Here is a 23,696-nt window from a genome sequence, read left to right on the forward strand (position 1 = left end):
AGCATAGTTCCCTGTAGGCTGGGATTTAGCATAGTTACAAGTACATGTAGTGGGAGTTGTACAGAGTTTTGTTTCTTTTCAAAGAATGGAGTGAACGGCCTTTGACCAAAGAAATCAAAATCTGTTTGGGAAAGTATGGAAAGCTTTCAATTCTTTTCTTTTTGGGGGGTTGTTTTTTTTCAGAACAAAGACTGTCATACTGCATCACTTCTCCCTAGATTTTTTTTCTGAGTCTAAAATCAAATTATAAACAAAGCAATTACAACTTCCAAAAAAATTCTGCACTCAGCATAAAGCTCACATGTAGCTAAGAGAACAGCCCTGAAATATAGATGAAAATGGAATAGTTTTTTGTGAAGTCACACAAAACTTTAGTGATGCTTCCATTGTCACCAGCTTTCCCAACCATTGCCATGGTAACCCTGCATGCCCTCTCTCATCAAGTAAAGAGTAGTACATATTTGTTTATCTCTGTAATGTACATGTATTATTCATGAAAATCCATTTTACATGTACTGCTCTTTATCAGTATCTTGAAGGGGCAAAAATAACCGGAGGCAATTCCTCCATTAAAATGATTAAATACGCCCCCCCCTCCCCCAATTCTCCAAATAAGCTCCTTCAGCACTCGAATTGCTGTCAAATTAATGGAGCCAGTTTATAGGTCTGGCTGGACCTCAGAGAGTTCATTCTATCAGTTCAAGGACAGAATCCTGGTACCCAGTAGTGATAGACGTACATGTAATTCAACTCTGATCTGCCAGTCTTGTTTTGTTTCCTCTTTCAAATTTCAAACTGCATGGACTGATTCTACCTGTCCAATTCTAAAGACACTCTTTTCCCTCTTTCTGCCTCACATGATTTGTGGATAATCTCAATTATTCTTTAACTGACATTGTACATGTACTGTACATATTAAAATACACCCATCATGCATGTATTTGGTAGTTGGTACACATTCACGTTACAAATTTGTCTTTGCTTTTGGTCTTGTAATGATTTTTGAAATTATGAAAGTATAACCTTGCATAATTAATTCAAAATGCTTGATTCAGGCATGTTTTGCTGTCGTTCCAATTTTGAAAAGTTGATTTTAAATACAGGAGACTGTTTCAGTATGCAGTGCATTTGTAGGTCCGTCAAAGCATTCTTGATACCTAAAAGTTGACAAAAACTGGTTCCTGTTTCACTGGGCTTGTACATTGTGAAGTTTCAATATTAATGTACATCATGTCTCTGTTAATAATTACAGTGTACATGTACATGTATGTCGGTCCAGTCCATGTTTCAAACTTTCAATTGCACAAAATACCAAGCATATGCATACCGGTAAAGAAAATACTGATAAAAAGAATGCATGTACATCTTCAAATAACCTTAGGTCATTCATAGTTACCCGGTAGTATTCCCTGTAATTATTGCAGATTTTGCATGTCATGTTAATCTCTATGCATGAAATGTAACCTGTAGGAATTCTAACCTGTTCTTCTTTGCTTCATGTTATCGTAAAGGGTGTGGGTGCATTATTACTTCCAACTATCACAGGTTCATTGTATTTTATCCAAAAGAAAATGACATTCTGCTCTCCTTGATACGTAAATTTACAGGCATCATTGTTATGAACCTCTCAAGCCATTCCAAATCGAAATTGGCTTTATTTTCTCTTTTTAACTTCGAGGATCATTGACCCCCTTGTGAATTCATGACTGGGCTTTCCCCTTCTTCAATACTACAAAATCTTTACAATCTTCTCAAAGATTTTGAAAGAACTAGGATATACAATTATTTGATTTAGTCAACTTCACCAACCTGAGATGTGCATGTAAAAGGAGGCAGAGCAACAGACGGACCTAACTTTTTTGTGTTTTTTTTTGTTTTTGTTTCATTTGACAATATGGTTGCCATGGAAACCTAATGTACATTATTGCTAGTTTTGTGCCTGATTGCATGTTGCTGTGCCTTCCACACAATAGACATCATCCATTGTCAAGCATTTCATTCATTCGTTTCATTTTTATCAATGATTTTGAACCCAGCACCAGCAAATGAGACATGTGTTGTCAAAATCTAGTCAAAAGTGTGAAAGGAAAATATCAGATTTTGAGCTATTTGAATTTGAATGCGAGAATACTTCTAATCAACTTTGAGGCGTTGTTTGGGCCCATCAGGTACAAGTAGCGTAACATTGATATCGTTTGAGACCGTACAAGAAACTGGGTCTTCTGCCGCACTATTTGTATGTACCAATATTTCACATCCGTTACAAAGAGCATGCTTAGCTCTTTGCTTTTAGGAAGCACAGCTTTTAAAAACCTTTAAACTTGTGGACTTTACGTGGTTAAGGATATATCGAACATTTATCAGTTTTCACAAAATTAAGTATGCAAAATTCTCGCAAAGGCCTGTATGGAGATCATACACCGGTATGCACACATACAGGTAATGTACATACGGGTAATTCCAGAAATTAGGGGTCCTTTTTTTTTGTCCCTGTCACATCTGACATGTGATTTTGTAAGTTCAGAACATATTTTCTAATTTCCAAGAGTGATGAATTAATGCAAATTACTTGCCAAACAAATAGTAATAGTTTGAAAACAATTTTGGTGCTATTTCTGTGTCAAATAAAAAAGGGTCAGGTTTAACTGGGACATGAAAATGTCACACTTTTGGACCCTTAATTTCTGGAATTACCCACATGCATGCCCACTTAATTGTGGCAGGGATTAGTGAAAAAATGAGCTTTTGACAACTCCATTTTCATTTGCTGTTGCTGGTTTACATGTGTACCTGTAAATGCATGTGAAATGTATACCATCGGCACTAGTTCTATCCCTGTCTGTTCTCTCCATCTGCTTATTCCATGTCCTTGTCTTTAAGTGTGTATTGCATGCATGCATGTGTAGATCGCAGTAGAAATCTCACTAGATACTCACCAGTTCGCTGCAGCTACCGGTACTTTGTGTTAATATCTGCTGAAAATGTTAAGGAGGGAAAACATGACGGGCATTTTGGAAGTCGAAGGTTTTTAAGAGAATGGGCCTGTAGTAAGTATTCACGGAGCTTCTCGTGTCACATTCAGTGACTGTTGACTACATGTACATCACTGACTGTCACTGTGAAAAGATTTATTAGTGACACCAAAGTTGGCAAAAACACATGTACATGTAAGCCAGTGAACTGCTTTATTGCACTAGATTATCAAGAAAAAATGTGAACATCAAAGGCACGATAGCCACCAGTAGTGATTGGTGGGTTATTTCAGATACCAAAGAAAAGCAACCACATGTATCAGTATTTGGACTTGCAGAGTTGCATGTGAGTCACAAAAATATCTAGATTTAATAGGAGGCTAGTTGAGTTTAATTTGATTTTGAATTGTGATGCGAGAAATGTGTGGGATCCTACATGTAAGGCCTAAAAATTGGAAGCAGATGCCTCTCAAATTGTTTTGAATTCCTTTGAACCTGTCCCATGGACTTATATTTCATGTGAAATGCGATATATTGGCAGTGTAGTATTTAAAAGCCAATTGGAAACAACGCTGCGCAAAATTCTGTTGTGGTAGACATAGTAGATCTATCTATATGATGCATGCAGTACCTCTGCAAATGTTGTCCAATCTCTCGTCCACTTTTCTTGCTCCTTTCCACTCTCCTTCCTTCCATCCTGTCTTCCTTCCAATCCCTTTGAATTGGCCCCTGGATTCCTGCCACATACTCACCCTAGCTTCCCTTGTAGCTGAAACGGTCAACAAGACTACCAAAGGCAAGAAGACCACGTCATCCAAGGACAAAAAGGGAGGGGCAGTGCCCGAATCAGAGGTAATGGGAGGGACTTTTGCAATGAAATCTGAGACAAACTGGGCCACAGTTACAGAAATTACATGCATGTATCAAGTTAGATTTGAATTGAGCCCTCTATGGAATTATTATAGAGACAGGTACCTGGCTCATGCATGGTACAAGGAACTCGAAATCCAAACATTTGGAGCAACAGGCATTATGTTAACAATTGGTAATTACGTTCTGAACTCCGTTTTTTACTCTAGTCTTCCGAATGGCAGTCTTCAGAATGTAACTTTTTTATCATTAGTTTGGCCACCAGGTTCAAAGTCTGTTTTGTCACTTTTTTCTTAGGGTTTTTTGCCCAAAATGACAGATTTCACTGTCTTAAAAATCAGTCGGATTTCCTGGCAATTCTTGGAAACTCTGTACAAAACTGTTCCCTAGAACCGTAAGGTCAAAGAGAGCGCATAGAAGTGGTTGGAGTTTCCTTTTCATCTACCAAACATTAAAAAACTATGAATCACATTAGTGTCTGGTCTTGTGTATGGTCTTGTGCATGGTCTTGTGCATGGTCTTTTGGGTGGTCTTGTGTCTGGTCTCATGCATGGTCTTGTGTCTGGTGTTGTGATGGTCTTGACTACAACACTGTTAATACCAGAGTTGTTGTGACTTGAGTCATTGACTCAACTTAGTGAGACTAGAAGCCATTTCTGGAGACTCAACTCAAGTCCAGATTTGAATCAAGTCACTGCAAGCAGATAAGTCAACCCAACTAGAGTCACAAAACTCAGTGATTCGTTACAGCTCTGCTAAATACTTGCAAGAAAGAAACATTATTCATGACAAAATTTGCCTTTGTTTCCCCTACAGTCCCCAGATATGGTAGAAGCCATCAATCCTTTGCTATCCGAATCAGTGGAGTCCATTGATGGCCAGCTATGGATCCCTGGTAATAGATCCATCATCAATCTTAACTTGTCAAGTAAGTCAAAGCTGCTCCTGTTCATGGATTGAGTAGTTGGGTGTAAGAGTACCCCACTCTGAGTAGTACAGGACAATTATAAAATCTATTATCATTGAGGTATAAAGCTAACATCTGAACAAATCTTGAAAAGTCTCTTTTACTTAAGATTAATAATGATCCTCTTTCTGCATTAGTGCTGGTCAAAGCATGTTGTATTTTTTTTTTTTTTAGAATTTCAAATTGTTGATGTTGGTATTGTTTATTCGGCATAAACACATTTGACCAGGACCTTGCAAAAATTGACACTTCTACACAAAACAAGGACTACACCCAATGTTGCATACAGTACCTGGACTTGAGAAGTTTACCTAGAAACTGACCCAAAAGCCTTCTGTTATAACACCTCTGGTTTTTACATACAAAGCTAAGCCTAAAATCATAAAATTCACAAAAATATATAAAATCATGTAAAAAATCGTGGATTAACAACTTGTACAGATGCTAGTATTTTCTTCAGAACCAAGGCTAATTTCACCAGAAATTTCCTGTTTAAATTGAAAGGGGGGCCACTTCTTATCAATATGGACCTTTTAGCCAATCTGCAAAACAGGTGATTGTGTGTACATGTCTATATGAACATATTTTGCTCTTCCCTTCAATTTATGAACTATGCTGCTGTAACTAAATGGGTTGTTTGTGCTCGTCTGATTCTTAAAATCTGCTTTATTCTCTTTGCCCTGCCATGAGTACTTAAATTTATTTATTTTCCACTTGGGACCAGGGTTTTATATCGCATCTTTATGTTTTGTGCATATTTCGGTTGAGTATTGAATAAAGATGATTCAATAATAATTTGAAAAAAGTGTGAGTTATATGAAGGCAGGTTCATACTTCAGGCAAATGTGAAAGTGAAAGGAATTTGTTCTCTGTGCTTTATTTGAACCAGCATTTAGTTTTGAGTTATCCCTCATGTTTTATTTATTTTTTGCCTTGTAGGGAATGAGATAGGTGAAGCTGGGTTAAAGTCCTTGCTCTTAGCGTTACAGTACCAGATCACGTTAGCTAACCTGGCCCCCCACCCAGCAATGAAAGGACTCATGAGACTGTCACTCAGCGTAAGTCTACTTTTTCACTTCAACAACGACACTTTCGAGACATAAAAATACTCCATTGTTCTCCAAGTAGAATCTTCTCACAATGCTTTTTGCCTTTGAAAAACAACTCTACTAGGATGGAAACGTCAGTTCCATTTAATCTGTCAGTTTGTCGTCATTCATCATCCCTTTTTCAGGTTATTTTGCCACTTACTGTGAAAACCAATCTGACTAGACAATACGTGACAAATATTAGAGACCTGGCAACTGTACAGTCTCAAATGTTAGTTGGTGAGCAGGGTTTTTTGTTTTTTGGACTGCAAACTGCAAACATTTTATGGGTAACACAATGAAAGCGCAGTCTGTTGCAAGCCTACATCATTACTAAAAGTCAGGGTTTTTTCAAAATCTTACATTGTCTTAGGCATCCATTGTTGCTTTGTGAAGGACTTTAAACAGTTAAACTTAACCCGTCACATAAAAGTCACGAGTGAAAGTTACACGGGTGACAACACACAGATTTCAGAATGATGTTAATCACAGATCTCCTTCTCAGCCAGGTTCAATTTCATGTATTCAATCACAGAGAAATCCAATCCGTGCTGACAGCGAGGCCTACCAGAAATTGCAGGACCTGATGCTGTCTAGAGATCCATTCTACAAACCACAGGCCAAGAGCCCAGACGGAGAAGTACAATCCCTTGCTGGTTGACCAGTCTTGGTTTTCACAAGATCTGTAAAACGACTGACACAGCCTAGTAGGGATGAACTTAAGCTCTCTGTATCTGATGCCACCTCAGGATTACAGAAGATGCTGGAAGTAAACCGAATAGTTAAATGTGAAAAATTCCCCATACTTCAATGCACCAAGATTTCTATTCACGTGACACTGCCATCTCCTGCAATGAAATTGTCCCAAGAGCAAGACTATCCATGAGACTTGAGTCTTGGGCAGAGAATAGCTTGTGAAGGCCATTGTTGTCGACACAAACTTGATTTTCAGACATTTTATGAACCCTTTTAGCTCGACTGCGAAGTCAATACAGCATGTACATGTACTTAATGCAGGTCTTGCTTTTGTAGGTTTTTTTACTTTCTGTGTGATTGGCATGGCAATGCAAAATCACATTACAAATATTTAAGACATGAGAGACATAGCATCCTTATTCCTGAATGTTTGGAGATTCGTGGTATTGGTGTGGTCGTAACATAATGCAAAACTGGTTGAAGCTTGTACAGAGAAACACAAACATGAAAATGGTTTGTTAATAAATGAACCTGAACCAAAATCTGTGTTTCCAGCTTTGATTGGAGTACTCCTGGCTGTCGGCATCTACGTCAACGATTATCTTTGGACATAAATTTTCCACAAAATTCATGATGGAAAGATAGTTTCTCAGACGTGTGTGGAAACTGAATTACATGTATTTCATACAAAATAGCCTTGTATTAAAATGATTTCATGTAGAATTCTGCTCATTGTACAGTGTCATGTTGTATACAAGTAACTTTGTAAACAATCTGTGTTCAGAACTGAATTTTAAGTTATATGTTTCAATTGAATTCTAATGTGTAAATACCCTTATACATGATTGGAAGAGTTTTGTACTGAATTAAAATGTTCCAAGAGATTAAATAAGGCGTTTTGTTTTGTTTTGTTTTAGAGTGATTGTTGTTTGTTGATGGTGATTAACTGTTTTGTTGTTGGGATATTCCTTCATGTGTTTGTGATATTTAACGTTTGAGATCTTTCAAGAAATATTGAAAAGCACTCAGATAATAAATGGCTTGTTGATTTATTTGATTGATTGCCAACAAGTTCGTGTTTAACAAAGAGCGATTAAGAAAAACTATGGCCACATCTTAAAGCCTATACAGACTGGAACAAGATACCAGGCTCATCAACAACCATACCGAGGATAAAACAACCCTGATTCAACAAGTTGTTGGTGTAGCTTCTCTTTCAAATTATATGGGGTAGTTTTGGTTAAATTATGACTGATTTGCACAAAAATAAAGTGTGTCAAAACTTCTGACAAGAGAAACCAGAAATATTCATTGCACAGAGCTTGCAAGTTGGAGGGCCTAGCATAATTGATCCTAGAAAAATCTGTCTCAAATGTTAGGATCAAAATGTTAGGCCCACTATCGGATGAGGCTGATGTTCATGTTCGGTGGCAGAACTGCAATGAAACAACACTCTCAGTTTCCTGATGACAAATAAGTACATGTACAGCTATAATCTAATTATCCATTCCCCTTTTGGGGGAAGGATTATTTGAACTGAAATTATGTGTACATGCGCCACAAAAGAACATCTGTTCGTCATGTTTAAGTTATAATACAGCTGATATCTTTGCAGACAATTCTAATTCTCAGAATTTCTTGGGTGCAGCAAATAACGGACCTTTTGAAAACCTTCTACAACAATGAACATGGTTGCCTCACTGGACAATGCCTGAACACGTTTTGAATGGATGTTGTAAATGTAGCCACAACCACTGCAAAAAAATTAAAAAGCCGAGGTCCATCCAACCCCAAAGACCCTTTAGTGTTATCTCTTGTATCGGCTTTATATCTGGGCCCAATTTCACAGTGTCGCTTACCGTAAGGGAAAAATCATCGCGTACCATAGAAAATTCTGTGCTTACGGCAAACATGTTTCATGAGTTAGTGAGGAATTTTGGCTTGTGCATATGCGTACATCCCACAACTAAGGATTCTGTACTTAAAGGGTTAGCGCAGAATTTTTTGCTTACGCGGTTGGCACAGAATGGAGATCGTAAGCATAGAACCACGAAATTGGGCCCTGCTTACAAGCATTAAGATTGAAACTACATGTGCAGGTGGTGATGCAAAACCAAGTAAAACAATCTTCCTCCTGGAAACACATAAGCAATGAAAGTAACTTTGAACCTGTTCTGAAGAGCCTGTCTGAACAATATGGGCATTCCAGAACACAAGTAAATGCCAGGTGGGCTGCAAGGTGTTGCCATGGATTTCATTTAAATAACCATGACACGCAATGCCCTTAATCAGTACACATCACTGAAGCCACCAGCGGCCATCTTACTGTGCCCAATATGAAGGTAATACAATGGTCTGCTCGCCAATATCCCAATTCGTTTTGAAGCATCAACAGTTATAATGGCAAGTGAGCCTACCATTGCCTTTGTATTTGGCACAGTAAAATGGCCGCCAGTGGCTTCACTCAGTACAAAGGCACTGCAAGTCCTGATCTCCATGCGTGTTGCAGCAATGAAGTCTTTCTTCTATCAATAGCATCAGTGCACTGAATTAACCTGATACCATTGACCTTGTTAAATATGCACTCTGTTAATGTTAATCTGGGGTCTTATTTTGTGTCACTAGGCACAGACATTTCTGCTGATAAATCCTACAACTGTTTCCGGCATACTTAATCTTTAAAAAAGCCGTAAGGTTTTCAATATCCCCGACATTTTTTCCAATATATTCAAAGCAAATTTCTTTGTGCCAAGTCTTCACAAGTTTTTGAAATATCTTACAATCATTTCAAATCAATGTCATGAAAATTGGACCTACTATCCTCACAAAAGGCCCATTTGTGAGACAGGCTTGCTCAAAATGTTACCTTTTCTCATTGTAGCATGTTCAGTGCAGCACCTCCGAATTATAAATGACCTCAAGAAAGCCCTGTTCTGAACAGCTACACTCATAATGAATGTCTCCGTATGCATGCCAAGTTTTACAAAGACATGGTATACTACAATCCCAACTTTGACACCCCCCCATTGAAAGGGTGGCTTCTTTAGAGTTCAAGTGAATCAAAGTCAATATTTACTGTGCATGAATATCCCTGCTCAAACATCAATGACAATAATACTCATAACTTCACAGCTACCAAGCTGCGATTCACACAGAACAGAGATGCCCGTCAAGTTCTTATCCAGAGCCTAAAAAGAGGACCAGAGAAGCCCTAAATATAATATACTTTGTTAACGTATAAAATTAGTCCAACATTGTACACGAGAAAGCCTGAATCAGACTTGCCTGAAAACTGACAAACTGGCATCCCTGATAGAAGCCTTTATCAAAGGATGAGACAAAAGGTAAACCTTGGAAAAATCAGATCCAACAGGACCAACCAATTTTATGTGACTCCAACAAAAATTAGTGATCTGACTTTTATTATAACATATGAAATCAAATGTTCCAAGTGATTACCTTTTTCAAGAAAATTGTAACTCTGATGTTAACAAATCTGACTGTATTTCACACTTTCCAGTCACAAAAAGCCAGAACCAATACAAGACATGCATACTGTAAAACAAGATCAAATTAAACTATTAAACATTTAAAAAACACCTGCTTCTAAAACAAACATTTAGTGCTGGCACCTGCTACTATGTACACAGGACCCCATGCAACAAAAACAGGTACTTCATTAAATAGTACGAACAGTGTACATGTACAACTATATACAACATCAGCAACTGAAGGTCAATATCACGGGAATATCGCACCAATGTAATTGCCTCTTCATCTCAGAATTTGGCTGGAGTTACTTACACATTGCATGAGCAGGGTTAGTCTCCCGATACCAGGGAAGTAGTCAAGGTTTGATACACAGGTAGCCAACTACTCAAATGATTGTCAAAAAGAGAAATTCTTTTAATTGTTTTGGGGCGGTGTTAGAACTATTCATTATTTGATGGCTGGTTTATGTTTGGCAAGAAAGCAAACGCATATGTGATTTAGTGACGTCAGATGAAGTATTCATGCTGCAAAATTCACAAATGTTAGACACATAACAAATTAAGCAAAGTTGGCAGCAAACATCTGTGATATCAAATTTGCTTCACTCTTTACATTTTTGTAAAGTAGGACCTGATCCTTAGGTTTGCTAAGTAAATTTCTAATTCTACATTAGTGATGTGTAAGGATATTTTATTTTGACAGCTATTGTATGCATATTTTCTGAATACTGACCGGCTGATACATGTACATGCTAGACATGTACATGTACTATAAGTAAGAATATCCTACCAGCATTGGTGGTTCAGGCTTGGCCCACTGTCTTAAACAATGATGACTACACAGACTACAGGTATAAGGTTGCTTTGAAGAATCTATAAGTCAAAAACTGACTTCACAGGTCTGTTTAGCACACAATCCATGCTAACAAACAATCTGATCTGTTTACAAACATTTTGGGCAGAAAGTATATATGAGGTCAAGTTAAGTTCAAAATATTGATTGAAATGAAGTCTTCATACATGAATATGCATGAAATGTTGAAATGTGCTTCAACGGTGGGCCTAGTTGGTCTACAATTATTTGTTTAGCCTAGTTTGTCTACAATCATTTGTATAACGTTACTGCTGGTCTTTACGTGGTTCAATGCAATTTACTCCAGTCACAACCATCAGAAGAACTGACGTAACAAGGCGTTGATTACCCTGATGTCAAGCGCTCTCTGTGCCAGGTGTCATCTCCAGGTCATAACTTAGGATCACTGCAGCAAAGAAATGGAGAAGGGTACTTCAAAACTTAAAGCTAGCAAACTTCAACCAATCCAAGACACTATAATCTTCATTACCTGTTAAAAAGCTCCAATCAAACAACATCAAAGTAACATGTGACGATACAGTTTCCAAAGATCAGCCATCATTACCACTGCCAAGCATTTGGTTAGCACCCATGTTGCCATCATTACCACTGCCAAGCAGTTGGTTAGCACCCATGTTGTACATTGTAAACTGGACACTACAACTAAAGCTTCTTTTCCACACAAACTAACTTTGAAATGGTCATTACTGAAGTCAGGTACAGTTGTTACTGTCCCAATCCAACACTGGATGGCCGCTCCATGTTTTCCTTATACTCTGCCAGAAGCCGCAATCTTAGCCTATGACAATGGGTGGTGATCAGTGGGGAGTGCCCGATAGAGACCTTGCACAGTGCCCCCTCTTGAGGGCAGTATTTGTTATTTGAATTCAGTGACAGTCAAAGTACAGAGGGTCTACTCATGCATATCACAGAGGAACATGGGTCTGTCCTCAATGAGGAAGACCCCACAAGCGCACTATGCTGATCTCAAATTGACCACCTATTGCAGAATTACTGACGAGGGATTGGATCGATTCCAAGAAGCACACAATCAAGGTATTTTTTTTCACTTTCCCACAAGATCTTGGAAAACATGGAACAAGAAGCACATTCTTTAAAGTGAAAATTATTCAACTCTTATGAAAAATTATTGTCAGTCAAGTTGAGATTATCTTCCCCAAAACTTTAAGCTCTTACAATTTAATCCAGTTTTTGCAGAATGAAAGATCTGCAGGCTGAAAATCAAAGCATCCACACCTTCCAAAATTAAATAAACTTCTTGAGTCTAATGATACAGAATTCCTGGCAGTAAAATAAGAAATTAGTCAAACAAAAGAACTGCAAGCCAGGAGTTCTTTGAGAGTACAGTACTAAACTGGATATGGCTGAGAGTAACGCACATATTTATGAGAAATAGCATCAGCTGTTAGCCACTGGCTGTCACAGACACAGTCATTATCTCCAGCTCTACCTTTCAGAACTGTGATCAGATTTGTGCAAGAACCTAATACCACATTCTTTATACTTGGACTTTGAAGGGGAGTAGGGCTCTGTAATGTTCCTCAGTCATCCTAAACTTCCTGTTGGATTTCAAAAGATCTCAAAAGGTTGGGTTGATGGCTGCATATTCAATAACCACCTGCCTGCTAGTTTCTTCATCCTATTATCATTTGAGAAATAGGTTTACGGGTACGCCATGGAATCAATCTCTTTTGGACGAGGTGTGGTTCTTAAATGAACCGGTGAGTATAAACTTGACGTTTCTGCCAGTGTGCTCTGGCCATCCTCAGGAGAGTGCGCCAGACTGAAGTGGATAGCTCGTTATAAACATTGAGTTTATACTCACCAGTTCTTTTAAGAACCACACCTCGTCCAAAAGAGATTGATTCCATGGTATGCCCGCAAACCCATTTCTCATGTTTCATCCACCATGCAAAACTTCAAATCTTACCTATTATCATTTGTTTCATTTTAGGAGGGTAACCCTATCAGTTATGTGTGAACTGTTCTATGAAGGCAGTGAAGATGTGCTCAGTTGTAGAGGTGGAAAGAACACCCCAGGAAAGCATTTTGGAGGGAACCCACAGCATCAGGTTGGGTTTTGAAAACTCAATCCATGTGTTGGCTTAGATGAGATTTAAACCTACACCAACCTGATTTCCCATTTCCCTGATTCCTGTTGTGTACCTAATTAGTTACCCACCTCTGAAGATCCAGTTTTCCTACAATTTCCCTGACAGTGGCAATGAGGTTGGCATTTTCCTGGGGTGAGTCTAGAATCAACTGATGTAGCTTGTTCATGTACGTGTCGATGGTAGCCAAGGTAGGCGTCTCCTCCGTGCCTAAATAAAACAAAGGATAAGACCTAACTCTGATATAACTCTGGGCGTCATCTTCCTGTACTTGAACTCAGCTAGCCCTGACAGAACTACCAATTAGGGGCTGCTTGAATCTACACCAAGTGTCCCAAATCCTGGGCTAGGACTTGATTATGACACATGTCTATGAGCAATGTCTGAAGCCACAAGCTGACTGTGTGGGCCAACACTTGTGGTATTGTAAACCTGAGTCAAAACCTCTGATCCAATTATGTATCGGACAGAAACTCTGACTTCAATTGCTAGTTTGATAATAACAGGTAGATGGGGCTTCCCAGAAAGGATGGATTTGAAAAAGGGGAAATGCACAATGAAATCCAGCTACTACAAGTAGGCTGGCTTACCAGGGAGGGGAACTGCAGCAAAGCTAGTGGTGAGAGAGACTCGCAGAGCTTGTAGGTGTTGCTGCAGCGTTAGGTTGGTGTTGCGCTGCTGCGTGGCTTCTGTCTCTAGCTTGGCAATTGCTGCCTTCATGTTGTCAATGTGTTTCTGTAGGATGGCGTTCTGTTCCTCATACTCCGTTGTGGATTTGCGCAGCTGACGCAACTCGTTTTCTCGAGCTGAATAAAGTAAAAATGATCACAAACAGCCAGCATCAAAGTCAAGTCCATCAAAAGTCATCTGGTTTGGCTGAGTTCGGGTGGCTTGTTCCTGTATGTTCACGAACAGCTCAATTTGTTGTTCGTAGGTCAGTCGCTCAAATGCCGGGAAAAAACAACCGGTTATCGCTGGTAGTTAGTGAAAAGCTACATGCAACATGGCGTCGTCCATGTACGTTATTCGAGAATTGATGTTTGGATAACTGGGCTTAATTCTTTTCTGTTTAAACAGGAACATTCATTTCTGTGTTCCGAAAAATAATTAATGTTAATTTTGCAAAACCTCCCATTTCCTATGGCTTTGGAAGCCTTCTATCTACTTTTGCAGCTGTTCAAAAATCTAAATCTCACGAGTTTTTCCGTGTGTTCCTGTAAAACCCTGACGAGGAGGTGGTGTGTGATCCTGTTCCGAGAACAGTGTTCTTGAGTCGTGTTCCCACCATTCGAGCACAACGACAAGAAACCCGTGTCAAGAACAGGACGCCCGAACTCGACTTTTGAGTCAAGTCACAAGTTATTGAAATGAACAATGACAAGTGTTCACCACACTACTTCATGACCAATCCTGTGAACATACCTGTGACTAGCAATAACACTGCGAACAGTAATACCCAGTAGCTACATGTATTTATTCAACACAGGGGTGTGAGTGGAATCAAAAAGAGATGACTGAAATCCTCAGCACGAAGCATGTACATGTATGGCGTGGGGTCCAGGGCCAACTTGAGGGCCCAGGAAAATATTGAAATGTGGATGCTCTGTGGTACATTTTACAGTTTCCTGGTGTTGATCATTTCTTTCTTGCATCTTTTTAATTTTACTTTTTTTTCATATTTGTATGAAATTCCTGAAGAGGGCAAATGAATGGAAAGAGTTCATAAACAAACAACACTAATATTCCCTTGAAATATTATAACAGTCATCAGAAAGTGAAAACATGTCGTAAAAGTGAAAAATAGCCAAGAAAATTCTGAGGCATTTACTTAGAAAACAGGTTCTTTTTTGGTCAGAAAAGTCTCAGGTTTGTGCACAGAGACATGAAGTGTTGTCTGTATATGGAACTCTTTCCAAATGAACTAGTAATAGGTCTACCAAAATTGCAACTACCAAGGTTTGTTGAGTTGGCCCTTTTCCCACCTGATCTGAGCATGTTTCCAAAATGTTAGTTCTTGACATAGTGCACACCGCGTGTGTACATCATGTAAATCGCATGTCACATCCATGGTCGATCGGATGTCCAGGTGTTTGGACTCTCCCGGTGCGGACTGTGTTGTGTTGCCTGCCTGTCATGTCCATGGTCCATTTCCACGGGTTTGTAACTTGAGGATCAGTCTTATCAAAGGCTGTATCCAAGTCAGAACCTCTTTGGACAATTGTACATATGTGTTGCACTGATATTTGGTGAGTGTATGTCCAAAAATTGTTTGAAAGCCCGTACAAAATGATGCAAACTGTGCAAGAATGCATGATACAAGAAGAACTTTGAGCGCCCGCACCAGTTGTCACGAAGCCCTCTATCAGCGAAAGTGAAAATTTGCTAACCTTACTTCAAGCCACAAAGTCATAATGAAATGTATGCTACCACGAGTTATAGTGGAGCTGGTTAGTCACTACTACCGCTCATGCAGGAACGGCTGCAATGAGTCCCACTGACACATGTATGAATATTGATATTTCATTGGCAGCCAATCACAACACTGACCGGATGGTCGGCGGATGCTGTTTACACATGAGGATTGTTTCATGCTGAATATAGGCCAGCACACAGATCTGTATACAATGTACGCAAGTACAGTGTACGTTCACATGTACGGAAGAAAAATGAGGAAATCTGGCCCGTTGACAGCAAAAAAGTGGAACATTACATTCGGCATTTTAAACAAAAAGCAGAAATCGGCTAAAAAGCAGAGATTTCACACCCCTGTCAACAGCCACTGAAGTAGAGTCTAGTCTTTGTCTAGCCTACTCAGTGACAACTTACATTTGTTGTAGTTGAGGAATTCTTCCGTGAAGATGGGAACATCAAACCCTGGTAACTCATCATCCATCCTCACCTCATCTGTGTACTGTTGGCAGGGTAAATGGCAACTTTGCTGTACGCATGCCGTTTATACCATGTTAACAAATTTACAGTTTGTAAAGAAATTAACACACAGCATGACCTTTGTTTTGGTACAGTCATACCAAAAAACTGTAAATTACTTTCCTAAATTCTGGCAACATAATTCAGCTGCAACTAAGGCAAGGTTCTTCAATTTTCAAGCAATCTGAGCACTGCACATCATGTCCAGAAATCTTTCTGATCTCATGAGGGATTTACCCACATATGTACCCCATTCTAACGGCTTTGCTTAATTTCGGCAAATCTAACAAAAAGTACCCTATTATCTCATCAACGGTGACAAAAAGAGTGATACAGTATGACAGCCAATCTCCCATGCACAAAGCATTACGCGAAATTCTGTCTCTCCAAAACAAGGACTTATTGATACTACATGTAGCTGAAGTGAGCAGGACATTGACACCTTGGGAGGCTGGAAGTCCACAATGAAGAAGGTAAGGACTCAAATTTACAGACCTCCAAATTTGATATGGCACCAACTAACATATACTTATTCAGCTGTGCAGTCTTAAATCTTGTAAGTGTTGCATAAATACTTGTGGCTTATCGCTGCCCACAGCAGCAATACAATCGAGCAAGCTATGAACACAAATAACCAATGGACAGGTATCCAGACTAACCTCTAGTCCGGTTCCGTTGGTCTGTGTCTCACCCTCCTCCCCCGCCTCTCCTTTCTTCTTTCTCTCTTGTTGTTTCTTGGTGAAGACTCTGTAGGCTTCCGTCTGTTGGTATTGGTCCAACTCCTTCACGTATCTCTCCTTGTCGCGGTCTGCTTCGTCCAGATAACGCTACCAAAAAAAAAGAGGATTAGGTGACAATCACTTGTTATCTATTTGCCAATTCTCCCTGGTAACCCATGCACAAAATACATTCTGGGCACCAGGTACAATTGACCAGTGGTTGACCAATGGTTGTTGCTTGAACTTACACGTTATTGTCTATGCTCAATCTGCTCTGTACTGGAACAAGAAATCGTATGTTTTCAAATAGGGATGGCTTCCCTTTTGTGGGAAAACACACATTCACAGGTTCATGAGCATTTGGCAAAGAATGTGTTGTCTCCAAGTTGAAATAGTTTCTACCATCCTGTCTAGTCTTTGTCAGTAGGGAGGAAAGTACTTCTAGTCAGAATGGAAACGCCCTGTGTGGAATCATTCCTGTGCACCTGGCGCACACACAAAGACCACACATTCCCCCTATCTGCACATGCTCTATGTTATCTCTTCACACTTGCATGAGCCTGTGTGCAGGCGTGCCATACATAGTGTGGACCTCTGCACAAAAGAAATCTACATAATGTATGGTGCGATGGCATTGTGTGGACTTGCACACGTCCACACAATGTTTCCCCCTCTCTGAAAAACAGTTTCTGAGGCAATTTAGGGTCGAGTTTATCCGTGGCAAAATGAAGAGGAACAGTCCAGGAAATCATCATCAAAACTCCAGCCTGAAGGAGTTATCCTAGTTGGAGAAAAAGGAGCATTTTCCTCAAGTTTCCTTAACCACAGGAGAACAAAGGAATGTGCCCACTTTGTATGTAAAACAGGTAAGCGTGCGTACACATATGTGCAGTGTGCCCCATCAAAGAGACATCTGAATTACACTGCTTTGCAAAAATATGTCATCTTTAGTTCTTGCCTGGATGTCTAATCATATCTTCCAGGGAGGTCTGCAGTGCACACAAGTATCCCCAATGAAATACTGACATCTAAGGGCAAGTTTGGGCATGAACTATAGTTCGACCAGTAGTCACATGCATTTTAACAATGCACATGTGCAGTTCAGTTACACTCAAATCACCCTAGTGGGTCAATTTTTAACTTTCATAGTAACTCAGAATTTCACTGTTGGCTGCAATTCTCGCAGCGTTCATGGTCACTAAAATCTCATACAATTATTTCAATGTGAATGGTTCCCTCTGTAATAATAAATGAAATTCTTACTTGATAACCTGTGGTGCGACCAAGCACTGAAACCTGGTCCCCAAATGGTCAACTAGATAGTCCAAACCATCCATCATTTGGGCAGTGTACTATAGTCATTACCCAAACTTACCCCAGTCTGATAACAAAATGGTTATTTCTTTCACGAGCTCAACGCAAACATGAAACTATGTCCCAAAAGATATTACCTCTAGACAACAATCCCATTACCTCTGCACTGATATTAGGTATTACAAAGATCAAACCCCATGACCCTCTCAGCCAACACAACCCCCTTGGCTGGACTCCAAGACACAATTTGCGAAATTGCTGATCAGATCGATACACCAGATCATGATCATTAACCTTTAACTTCAAGATTAAATTCTGTAATTTTTACCTGTTTCTCGCTCTGTGACAACGTTGTCCATTCTTTGCCCAACATGCGTGTGATCTCGGCAAACGACATGTTGGGGTTGTCGGCCCTGGCCTTATCACGTCGGTCATTCAGGAAGCGTACGTAGCCAGTCAGCGGCGCCCGGGGAGCATTTACGTCCTTCAGCCTACGTCGTTTCTTTCCCTTGGTCCAGCCGGCTTTGCTCTTTGTAGACTGAAAACAAACACATCACCATTAAAACCCCCTTTTCATATAAGAACACAAGAAAAACTAGATGACAGGAAATCATGACAAATTTCTACAAATGTGACTGGTATTTCTAAAATGACCGTAGGGACAACAATCCTTGAATTCTTGATGAAAACATCTCCTTTGCATTAGGATTGAGAGTAGCCTAGTCCAACAATGACAGAAACCAGTTTGAGATTTACTGCTTTGCACTTGCTGACTGTGCTTTTAAACACTTGAGAATCCTACTAAATTGTGTTGAATTGATCAATGAAATGATGAATGGTCACACCTCAGGAATTCCAAGGAACCCACCATGTCTTATAAACTTTGAAGAGGAAAGAAACCTCTTACATAGAAGTGTAACAGCAAACTTGCAATCATGTGAACACATCCCACAAAATAATTAGTAGGGCCAAAATTAAGTACTGAGTACTAAATTAAGTAAAGAGTGTAGGCCCCTAGAAAAACTAGGGGCCTACACTCTTTTTCATGTATCACTAAGTTTGGCACCTGGACAAAAATGAACATTATTTGGGTGAAAAATGTTGAGGGTTTCACCTGATTAAAACACTGAGTGAGATTCTTTAAGAAAATGAGATATACGTACCTCTTCCTTATTAACATCTGGAACATCTTGAGAAGTGTCCTGCTGAAGGATCTCGACTACATTCAAATAATAATAAAACTAAAGTAACTGACAGTGGGTAATATTGATCAAGTGTCAACATGCTCACAGAGCAGTAATTTAGATTCTACAGAAACAAACAACCTTTACCACTGAGATGATGCAAAACTTTGCAGGAATTGTACATCTGTTTACTATTTAAGCTGAATTCGCTCTTATCTTCAATTATAAGTATAACATACTGTCTGTTGTGTACAAATCTTCACCTCAAAGCCGTTTTTTTCTGCATCAAGTTTTGCTTTTTGCCAATACATTGTTTCAACCACATGCTTATGTCAGCAATCACAGACCATGTGGGTGAGAGATAAGACAGACTTCAAGATTGACACAACTGAAATTTCATCTGCTGAAGTCAACCTTACCTTGTGAGATATCTGTGATAATCTCAGGGTTGGTCATGGATTGGCTGAGACTCGTAGTCATGTTAGCTCCGTTACTAGAAGGGAAGCCGCTAAAACAAGAAATTGCATGGGGACATTGATTCTTGAAAGAATGCAACTTCAAAATCCTGAAATATCTGTTGATTTTTACCTTTAAGGGACCATGAGATGAATTTTGTCAGACATGCATTTTAAGCATAATGAGCAAAACTAGTCTACCGCTAAACAACCCCCCCCCATTTCCATCGTCCTGACTCCACCTAATCACAATTGACCCATGATGTCAACCTCCTACCTAGCATCCACAGATAGATGTGATGAGTCTTTGGTGACATCGTCCTCAAACCCCGAGTAGTTGAAGAGACCAGATGAGCCCGTTGATGGGGGTATGAGGGTATGACTTGAGCTACTGTCACCAAGATCCATTCTGGGAAAAAGCACACAAATTCGGTTTCTTTAAAAATGTGAACGTCAAATTTAAGGCTACAGGTAAAGGTTAGCCTAGTCATGTTATGCTTCCCGAATGTGCATGATATCTAGTGTGTTTTTTGGGGTAGGGTTGCTGACCTGGTGAGCAGTGCCATGCTCCAATTGAGGTCTGTGATCAGGTGAAGGTGGATAATAAAGACATGCACTTTGGACCGGCTCTAATCACAAAATTTCCAGGAAATCCTTACTTCAGGCATTAGGATACCCTTATATTTAGGGTTCCACTCAAATTTTCAACTTCTTACAATACATGTACATGTAGTCTGAGTAAGTTGTCCTGAAACTCAGAGAAGTCCCTTTATTATGGGACAAAATCAATCCCTCGAAAGAGAGAATGTCTCCCAAAACTGGGACTATTTTTTTATTGGGTTTGGGGGATCCTACTATTGCCCTGAGGATCATTTTAATGCCATAACTGGATTCAGCAGAAAAAACACCCTAGGCTGCCATTTCAAAAACTAATTCTAATTCTTCAATACCTACAATAAAGCATGGGAAAAAGACCTCATCAAAACAATTTCTACCTGAATATCAATCCTTTCCAACAGTATCAAATGACATGGTAAAAAGTTTGTAAAACGGACATGTATATAACTTATATAAACGAAAAACATGGGGGAAAAACTTGATTATTCATGTAGCATGTGGGCTTTTGGATTCAAGTCCACTTGGAAAAAGTCCCCTTTTAAGGAGATATTCTCTCTTTGAGGGGACTGGTTTTGTCTCCAAACACAGGGACTTCTCTTGAGTTGAAGGACAGTCTCTGAGCTCTCATGTGTGCCATTTGGGCATGATCCAGCAATAGTAAGGTCCAAGCAAAGTAACGGAAGCAGCTTTACAGATAATTAGAATCTCAACAAAAAACATCAGATTTCAACTTCAAAACAGCCACAGGCTCACTAGATACATCATCCAAAGTAAAGATCAAGTTCAAGGAGTAGGCCTACTTAGTCTTTGACATAATTAGGCCTAGTCCTACGCTATTACAGGCACTTACTGTTAAACATAGGTTTTACCATGTTTACATATGACGTGGATGAAAAACGCAATTTCCTTTTAAATTCTGAGGGCTCCTGGTTGCTGTTGGGATCTCCATACCTATTTCTAGAACTGTAAGGTTTATACAAACCTTACAGATGATATCGAAAAATAGTCATATCTGACATGGTGCTACTTCAGTTTGTATGAAATTTCAATGCCGTTATACCGATTTTTCCCCTATAATTTCATGAGGTCAGTCATGTCAGTTGAAAGGTCATCGTTGGCAGCAGTGTGGCAGCTTCACCAATTACAATGTGGCTCCCATCTCTTTCTTTTTGCTAGGAAAGAGTGTTCCGACAAACATATTTTTGGTCATGTTGAGGCCACCGCACACCCTTTCCTTGTGAACGCACTTCCACTACTTCGACGACTGTTCCAGTTGTAATGTGTTGTCCAATGAAACGTCCCGTCCACATGAAGTAGGAAATAAGAGACGAGCTGTAGATGGTGAACGTCATCAGCACACCATTAAACCAATAGAAATTTTTCTTTCATTCAAGAGCGAATAGAAACTGAATAGAAAGAGATAGGAGCCACATTCTAATTGGTGAAGCTGCCACACTGCAGGCAACAATGACCTTTCAACTGACGTGATCAGGTGAGCAAGGTAGGCAGTCGTAGACACGGGTGTGGGTAAGGAAAATTCTCACAAATTTCACCATTTTAAATGGTATAATGTAAATGAACCTCCAAGGCCAATAGAAAAATGTATCCCGGGAGTCCTCATGAAATCATACGGGAAAAGTCAGTGTAACAACATTGAAATTACATACAAACCGCCACCATGTCATATATGACTACTTTTCGTTACAACCTGTAAGATTTGTATCAACCTTACGGTTCTGGAAGTACTCCATGCCAATACATACCATGTTCAAAATATTACACCTGTCATGACACTACCGTAACGGCTGTACTGGACCTCAAATATCATTATAAGTGCTTGGCCATGTTGTTAGATTTGGGCTGACTACTGACATGACTGACAGGCCGGCACTGTATAATGGACAATTGCCTCGTAGATAAACTGCACAGTATGCACAGTGTCATGTCAGGCTGTACGGGCCTGCGTTTAATATCATGTTCTTGTCTTCCTTGTTCCTTCCTCCACGGTTCATCTACCCAGACTGTGTCACCATCATGACTGTGACCATGGAGGTAGAATTTGTTCTGGAAATAATGTGACCATGGAGGAACAAGAATGTGGAGATTGTATACTTAGGGACCCCCAGTTTTTTGTCATTTTAATATTCCAAAACTGGTAAGTCCCCCCCCCTAAAAAAGGGGCAACATTTTCTTTATTTCGCAGACCCTATTTTTTTGAAATTTCAAATTGTCAATTGTGAGAAAATATGACTTTGTTACTGACACGACTGATATTGCAAATTTGAATCCACCATAAGCCTTATCGCAAATACTGCATGGGTGATTTCACACAATGGTAGAAAAGCATTGTGGGAAGGAAAAAGGAGCAAACATTGCCCCTTTTTCCTTCCCACAATGCCTCTCAACCACTGTGCAAAATCACCCATGCAGTATTCGCGATAACCATAAGGCTTAGGCCTGGAGTATGTGTCATGTGTTAAAACACTCAGAGTTTTCCCTCATCAGCTCATAATTTCCCTCAAAACCCTGCCTTCTTTTTCAAAATATCACCCCTGTCGTTATTGAACATGATATCATAGTCATCTACCGAGGTGAATTCAAAAGTTCAAATGTAGCTCTCTCTTCTACTATAGGAACAGGGTCCCCAAATTTACAATCCCCAAGAACGTAGACTAGACCTACATCAGTAGTACATGTACAGATGTACAACTTAAGAATTTTTTTAATCCATTATTCAATTTATTACAAGCTTAGTGTTGTTTTTTACCTTCCAGAATGAAGATGCACAGCTTTATCTGAATTACCTTAGTCAGAAAATAGTTGATATTGAAAACCGGCAGATTGCAATTAAATTTTGTTCATCGCTTCCATGACTTCTACATCTTTTTGTTACGATTTTCGGCAAATTCGTTTTACTAAAACATAGGTACGGTAACCGATCTTCCCTATATAGATAATACTAGGTAGACACGAGAACCAGACGACTGGGCAATAGTCATCACAAGAGGGCGGTCTTCAGACAAAGCTATTTGCAGATAATAGGGGTGCACTGAACTAATTCAAGCTCCATTGAAAATAGTGTAAAATCAACCAAGTTTGGAGCCCCATGGCAGGCAACTGAAGTCCCTGAGGCCTCTCAAACAAAAATCAATGTGCTGTTTGGTCCTTCAGATTTCATTTGATTTTCAATTTTTAGTAGGTTAACCAATGAATTTTTTAATTATCCGCCCAAAACAAACTCACCCCCCAAAAAGTGAATGTTGCCAAGCCCTCCCAGCGGCCATTTTTCAAATGACATCCCTCACCTTCCTGGGGCTCTTCTGACTAATTTTCAATCCCATTTTTGTCTGCTTTGCCCCCAGATGGGTGCCCCTGAATCTACAGAGATGATCCTGGGCCATACTGACAC

General features: G+C 39.6%; 2 protein-coding genes across 40 annotated transcripts in view; one reads left to right on the plus strand and one right to left on the minus strand.

Annotated features, from left to right (window-relative positions):
- The window catches only part of lrrc71 (leucine rich repeat containing 71), a 33,917-nt gene extending 26,432 nt beyond the window's left edge, over positions 1-7,485 (plus strand). For 24 of the 38 annotated variants that reach the window (XM_087139810.1, XM_087139815.1, XM_087139811.1 and 21 more), the window contains 4 exons: positions 3,730-3,824; positions 4,659-4,770; positions 5,749-5,867; positions 6,433-7,485. In XM_087139810.1, the coding sequence (XP_086995936.1) occupies positions 3,730-3,824; positions 4,659-4,770; positions 5,749-5,867; positions 6,433-6,558 (452 nt within the window). In that variant the 3' untranslated portion in view covers positions 6,559-7,485. The remainder of the gene's footprint in view (positions 1-3,729; positions 3,825-4,658; positions 4,771-5,748; positions 5,868-6,432) is intronic. The other 14 variants (XM_087139777.1, XM_087139782.1, XM_087139783.1 and 11 more) reach the window with 1 other exon arrangement.
- A 141-nt stretch (positions 7,486-7,626) lies between these two features.
- hmg20a (high mobility group 20A) lies at positions 7,627-23,212 on the minus strand. Of its 2 annotated transcripts, none has more exons than XM_022250843.2 (10): positions 23,055-23,212; positions 19,947-20,078; positions 19,634-19,722; positions 19,194-19,249; positions 18,359-18,568; positions 16,657-16,824; positions 15,896-15,980; positions 13,660-13,875; positions 13,141-13,279; positions 7,627-11,343 (listed from the first exon to the last, which is right to left on the minus strand). In XM_022250843.2, the coding sequence occupies exons 2-10, from the start codon at positions 20,075-20,077 to the stop codon at positions 11,328-11,330; spliced, it is 1,110 nt and encodes a 369-aa protein (XP_022106535.2). In that variant the 5' UTR covers position 20,078; positions 23,055-23,212; the 3' UTR covers positions 7,627-11,327. The 2 variants fall into 2 exon arrangements, with proteins under 2 accessions (XP_022106535.2, XP_022106536.2); XM_022250844.2 differs by having other exon boundaries at positions 23,092-23,204.
- Positions 23,213-23,696: the final 484 nt, after the last annotated feature.

The sequence above is a fragment of the Acanthaster planci genome, linkage group LG08, assembly GCF_054643075.1.
Source record: "Acanthaster planci isolate LZ-2023a linkage group LG08, COTS_SCS, whole genome shotgun sequence".
NCBI lineage: Eukaryota > Metazoa > Echinodermata > Asteroidea > Valvatida > Acanthasteridae > Acanthaster > Acanthaster planci.

Coding starts and splice junctions, on each gene's coding strand:
- hmg20a (XM_022250843.2), bottom strand. CDS start 20,077: ATGGATCTTGGTGACAGTAGCTCAAGTCATACCCTCATACCCCCATCA. Junction 19,250..19,633: donor TATCACAGATATCTCACAAG/GTAAGGTTGACT, acceptor ATTTGAATGTAG/TCGAGATCCTTCAGCAGGAC. Junction 18,569..19,193: donor CAGATGTTAATAAGGAAGAG/GTACGTATATCT, acceptor GTTTGTTTTCAG/TCTACAAAGAGCAAAGCCGG.